Genomic DNA, 6,237 nt, shown 5'->3' on the forward strand with positions numbered 1-6,237 from the left:
TGTGATGGACAAATGAAGAAGGGAAAATTGGCTGAGTACCATTAAAAGATGTCAACTTTAGCAATCTATCATTAAAAGACCACCTCTTTGCAATCTAGCATCGAAAGGTCACCACGTTATTGGTTTCTACCATTCCGTGACCTTTGCTAATTAACGTTCTGTGCATCTCCGTTAATCGAGTCGTCTTCTTCCGAAGCTCTCCCCTCGTCTAACTCAACCTCATAGCTCCTAGCCTCGCACTCGACGCGGTCGAGGTTCATCGAGGACCTGGAGAGCGCGAGGCCCACCCGGCACGGTGCCCCCGTAGTCGAGTTCGGCCACGACCCCACTAGAGAACGACGGCGGCAGCATGCCCAGCACTGCCACGCGTGCTTGCCGAACTCAATCACGCGGTCCCTCACCGGCCGAGATGACGGTGCCGGCGGAGGCGTGGGCGCTGATCCCGCTCTCGGTGGCCTAGCGCGGCACCAGCACCGACGCGCGTGAGGATGGGTGGCGGAGACGGGGCGCCGGTACCTTCGCATCGGCTGCTCACACACCGCCGCCGTCGCGCCCAGCGTGTCATCGCCATGGCTGGATCCGGCAAGGTGTGTTGCCGCCGGCGCTTTTTAACCACCCGTGTTTTATCTGCCCATGTGGTTTCTACGCTCATGCTCCCGCTTGACTCTGCTTTGTAGTTCTTCATCGGAGACTCAGAGGCAACTGGCGTTGTTGACGTCGTCCTTGCGCGGAGCAGGTGGTCGGTCGGGCTCCTACCAACCCTGCCGAACCTCTTGGACATGGAGAAGCTCCTGAGCGAGTTGAGGTTCCTGGGCGCGTCCACCTCCACCGTGAAGACGGCGCGGACAAGGCAGTGGTCCGACAGCAGGGACTTGCAGCGGCAGTACCGGGTCTGTGAAAGCTCTAGTTTTGTTTTGGTTAATTGATGAAACCCTAAGTGCTAACCTAGTTTATCAAAGTGTTTATGAGATAGGTAGCACATTCCAAGTGGTGAAGCAAATGAAGATCATGACATGATGATGGTGATTCCATGGTGATGATCAAGTGCTTGAACTTGGAAAAGAAGAAAGAGAAAAGCAAAAGACTCAAGGCAAAGGTATAAATAGTATGAGCCATTTTGTTTTTGTGATCGAGACACTTAGTGAGTGTGATCACATTTAGGATCGATAGTCGTACTATTAAGAGGGGTGAAACTCGTATTGAAATGCGGTTATCAAAGTGCCACTAGATGCTCTAACTCATTGCATATGTATTTAGGATCTAGTGGAGTGCTAACACCCTTGAAAATGTTTATGAAAATATGCTAACACAAGGTGATACACTTGGTGGTTGGCACATTCGAGCAAGGGTTAGAAACTTCATCGGCACTCTATACAGAAAAGACTGAGGTCACTGTAAGTGATCGGACGCTGGTCTCGGTAGGACCGGTGCGTCCGGTCAGTAGAAGCAGCGAAGACGCTGGCGTCGGTCTCTGACCAGACACTAGGTCACTTAATGACCGGACGTTGGAGGGGTGCGTCCGGTCCTGCTGATGTGGCAGCGTACAGAGGAGACGACGAGTGATCGGACGCTGGGTGAGTCTGGTCGGGCATGACCGAACGCGTCCGGTCATGATTTTTCGCTTCTGGATGCTTACTGGAAATGACCGGACGTTGAGGTCCTGCGTCCGGTCACTTCGCAGCAGCGCGTCCGGTCACAACTTAAACGTACTAATGACCGTTGTGATCGGGCGATCAACGTTTGAAGCAGGGGACACGTGGCACATATCACGCAACCGAACGCTAGGATTCAGCGTCCGGTCGATCTGACCGGCGCGTCCGGCGTCCCATTTTTCAGTGTACTGAGGAGCCAACGGCTCTATTTCGTGGGGACTTCTATTTAAGCTCCATGGCCGGCTCAAGCTCACCCTCTTGGCCATTTGCATTAACATAACAACATTATGAGCTTAGCCAAAGCCCTCTCACTCATCTCCATCATTGATCCATCATCATTGTGAGATTGGGAGAGAATCCAAGTGCATTGCTTGAGTGATTGCATCTAGAGACACTTGGTATTCGTGTTTCGCTGCGGGATTCACTTGTTTCTCTTGGTGGTTGCCGCCACCTAGACGGCTTGAAGTAGCAAGGATCGTCGAGCGGAGGTTGGTGATTGTCTCCGGCTCCGATCGTGGTAATTGTGAGGGGTCTTGTGCCTTCCCTGGTGGAGCGCCGAAAGGTGACTCTAGTGGATTGCTCGTGCCATTGAGTTACCTCACTTGTGGGTAGGTTCTTGCGGTGTCCTATTGTGTGGACGAGGTTCGTGCAACACCTCTTAGCCGCCGAACCACCAAGTGTTGATCGACACAACGGGAACTAGCGTGCCGGTAAGCACGTGAACCTCAGGAGAAAAATTGGTTGTCTCTTACCCTTTAGTATTCTCCTGGTGATTGATTTAGTGTTTATCTTGTAATTGGTTCACTCCTCTACACGATGGTATAATCACCCTACTCACTCATTTATATTCTTGTAAACTAGTTGTAGCAAGCTCTTTAGTGTAATTAGAATTGAGAGCTTGCTTTGTTGTTTTAAGTTCATCTAGTGGAGCTCTTTAGTGTAGCAAGTGTGAGAGCTCTTAGTGAGTAGTGACATAACAAATTGTGTGTCTAGAGATCATAGCAACTAGAATTATTGGATAGGTGGCTTGCAACCCTTGTAGAGCTAGAGCAAGTTTGCATTTCGCTATTTGTTATACTAATCAAATTGCTCTAGTTGATTTGTAGATTTTTAAATATGCTATTCACGCCCCCCTCTAGCCATATTAGGACCTTTCAGCCTGCCTAAGCCCTGCGTCGCATCACAGGATGTGGTCACACCACATTAGCGCGTGTCGCTTGTTATGGACGCCGTGGCCCCCGGCAGCGGTGGCGCAGCCATAGTAGGCGTCGAAGTTGGGTAGTATTTGTAGGTCGAGGAGAAGGTGATGGGCCCCTCGCTCCTGCCCTGGAACGCACCGTCGCGGCACACCTCGGCACACAGCTGGTCGTTCTCCAACAGTGTCTTCCAGTCCTGGCACTCCACCAGCAGCCTCGCCGCGCTCTCCAAGTCCTCGAGGACCCCGTTTACGTCGACCGCGCCGACCGGGAGCTGCGAGGTTGAGTTACACGAGGGAAGACATTCTGAAGAAGACGACTCGAAGAACGAAGATACACGGAACGTTAGCAAAGGTCACGGAAGTGGTAGAAACCAATAACGTGGTGACCTTTCGATGCTAGATAGCAAAGTGGTGATCTTTTAATGGTACATTATTAAAGTTGACATCTTTTAATGGTACCCAGCCAATTTTCCCAATGAAGAACCCCCAATTCCTTATGTGATGATGACTATGGTAAAAGGACTTGATTATGGAAGTTTCAACCTTTTATATATTCTTTTGATCTTATTTTGAGTATTAGAAAAGTCTTACTATTAAAGGGATCAAAATCAAGTCACTTGTGTTGAGTGCTCAAAAGGTACCTAACTAAAATATAGATACCATAGGCCGAAATTCCAATAGGATAGAATTTCAAGGATAATTTCCAATCAGGAGTCGGCAAGTTGCCATTGCCTCCTATGGTCTTATATCAGAATTTGCGATCTTGGGTCAGAATTTTCGACATCTGATGTTGTTTATGTATAACCCTATTGTGGAAACACTATTATATTTTTCAGGGCTTGCAGATTTTAACCACGGTCGTAATTTATGTTCTTTGGTAATTTTGTACGATAATTGCTAGATGAGAGAGGTGGAGTATTTGTACCTCTCACTCTATCGCCCCATTCACTCTTGACCCATCATAAACCTGATTCTTATCAAACTCATTAGTGCTACCTCCCTCCCCCCCCCCCCCCCCCCCCCCCCCCCCCCCCCCCTCTACTCATTTTGGCTTGGGATTCTTCGCATCTTGGAGTGAGATTGAGTTGGGTGACAAATTGACTTCGCGAGCTTCATTCTCATCCTTTGAGCATTTATAGTGCTAGAAAGAGTCTTCGATTTCGAGCTGTTACTCTTGGATTCATTGTATCATAGACAGTCAGACGTCCCTTGTTGAAACACCCATAGTTTGTAGAGTGCTTCGAGGAATTTGTATTTTCCACATCTTTCTAGTGTATTCACCAGGTTTGATCTTTTCGATCGATCATCTGTTTTTTTTAGCGAGAGCCATATGGATCGGAGTGCAATTTCCCTTACTCGACACTAATAAGAGATTAGAAGACGAAGAAGAAAACTGGTGGTCCTGGAATCAGTGTCGCGTTGCATTGGCAATGTTGTATCCACACGTACGTAGACGTGTTAGGGTTGCGGCCTTGCGGCAGAAATCTGATCCGGAATGGATGCATGCGTCCATCACAGCCATAAGCCGGCGCCAGCACGGGATAAGAAAATCCGATGCCGCGCGTCGCTGGCCACCCATTCGTCGTCTCGGTCTCGTCTCCATCCCAGCTCCCCTGCCGTGCCCTGCCCTGCTGCATCCATTTTTATTTCTTGGGCCTCTTGCTGCTATCTATCTAGCTTAATAATTAGCTGACGATCGACCGACCTCGCTCGCCAATCGCCATGGCCCCCCTCTCCTCTGCCACCATCACCGCCCCTTCCTTGGCCGCGCCGGCCGCCCGCGCCGTGGCCAGGAGGTCCTTCACCGTGCGCGCCTCTCTCAGCAAGGCCGCCGGCACGGCTGCCGTGGCCGTGGCCGCCAGCGCCCTGCTTGCCGGCGGCGCCATGGCCCAGGAGGTGCTGCTGGGCGCAAACGGAGGCGTGCTCGTCTTCGAGCCCAGCGAGTTCACCGTCAAGGCCGGCGACACCATCACCTTCAAGAACAACGCCGGGTACCCGCACAACGTCGTCTTCGACGAGGACGAGGTGCCCAGCGGCGTCGACGCCACCAAGATCTCGCAGGAGGAGTACCTCAACGCGCCAGGCGAGACCTACTCCGTCACCCTCACCGTGCCGGGCACCTACGCCTTCTACTGCGAGCCGCACCAAGGGGCCGGAATGGTCGGCAAGGTCACCGTCAACTAATAATTTATTTACGTCGTATCTTCTCCATCATCCGCTCCTGCATATTGCGGCGGCATGCCGTGCCCCGTGCCCGTGCATGGATCCATCCATCCTCCTTACTAGCTGTTGTTGCTTTTCATTCCTGCTTTGTACTCCGATCCACCGTACCATCCATGTATTTGTTTTTCTTCACACAACAATGCAACAAGCAGTAGTGCAGTGAGAGAGAGAACCTTCTTTTTTGTTTGCTGATGAATCGATCAAATGCAGTGGTGTTGTCTGCACCTGCTACGACTACATATATATTAGACCGCGTCCTCTGTATGTAATCCATCCATCGCTCCGTCAAGTAATAATACAGTTTAAGTATATGTATCTATATATTTCATGTCATGAGGATATATATATCTCCATAGACTCATCGTGATTTATGTTTACTACGGCAATAACAATTTATAGAGTCGGTCACAAAAGATTAACAGAAGCGGGCGAGAGACACCCGTCTCTGATTAGACATCTCTACTAATCACCATTTTTAGAGACGGTCTTATATGACCGCCTATATTAATAGAAAAAAAAACTGCTAAGCTCGTCAATGTGCCACCGCTGCTGCTGCAGCTCGCTAAAATTGTGGTGCATTGCCACCGCGTGCTCCCGCCTTCAATGCCATTGTCGCCCACGTTATCAACCTTAATGGATTCGCTTGTCGTCATCTGATACGCCTCACCCCCGGCACGGCTAGATCCACATCCCCGAGCCCCCGCCCCGCTCGCATCTCGAGGCTCAGGGCTCCGTTGCTACTTGGGTTCTGCCGCCCAGGGCTCACCTGCATCCAGTGAACAACAACTTCAAAAGGGATTTGAACGAGAATAGCATCGGGGGGATTCGAACCAGAACATACATGATGTTCATAGTCGCAAAGTCTCCGTGAGGGCCCCGTCATCCATGCCACGTTTCAGGGTCACAAGGCACACCATAAGTTGGCCCCTCACCGGATCTGCCAAGGCGCCAATATGAGCCTTTGTTGGGCATGCTGGTCTAAGGGGAGAGGAGAGGGAGGTCGTCGGGAGGGGGAGAGGTGCATCATTGGGCAGACACTGCAGATCTGATCAGGGTCGCGCCATTGTATGGATTTGCCTTACCACAGATTGATCTGTCGTGTTGCTTCAACTGCTTTGATCGGGTAGCTAGAAGAAGAGATGACCACCTTTGTGGGATGGGGCG

General features: G+C 50.7%; 1 protein-coding gene across 1 annotated transcript; it reads left to right on the plus strand.

Moving 5' to 3' along the window:
* Positions 1-4,490: 4,490 nt before the first annotated feature.
* On the plus strand, positions 4,491-5,394 carry LOC136527173 (plastocyanin, chloroplastic-like). Its single transcript, XM_066519791.1, has one exon. The coding sequence runs from the start codon at positions 4,573-4,575 to the stop codon at positions 5,032-5,034; it is 462 nt and encodes a 153-aa protein (XP_066375888.1). The 5' UTR covers positions 4,491-4,572; the 3' UTR covers positions 5,035-5,394.
* The last annotated feature ends 843 nt before the right edge of the window (positions 5,395-6,237 follow it).

This window comes from Miscanthus floridulus, chromosome 19 (assembly GCF_019320115.1).
Source record: "Miscanthus floridulus cultivar M001 chromosome 19, ASM1932011v1, whole genome shotgun sequence".
In the NCBI taxonomy this organism is placed as follows: domain Eukaryota; kingdom Viridiplantae; phylum Streptophyta; class Magnoliopsida; order Poales; family Poaceae; genus Miscanthus; species Miscanthus floridulus.

Coding starts and splice junctions, on each gene's coding strand:
- LOC136527173 (XM_066519791.1), top strand. CDS start 4,573: ATGGCCCCCCTCTCCTCTGCCACCATCACCGCCCCTTCCTTGGCCGCG.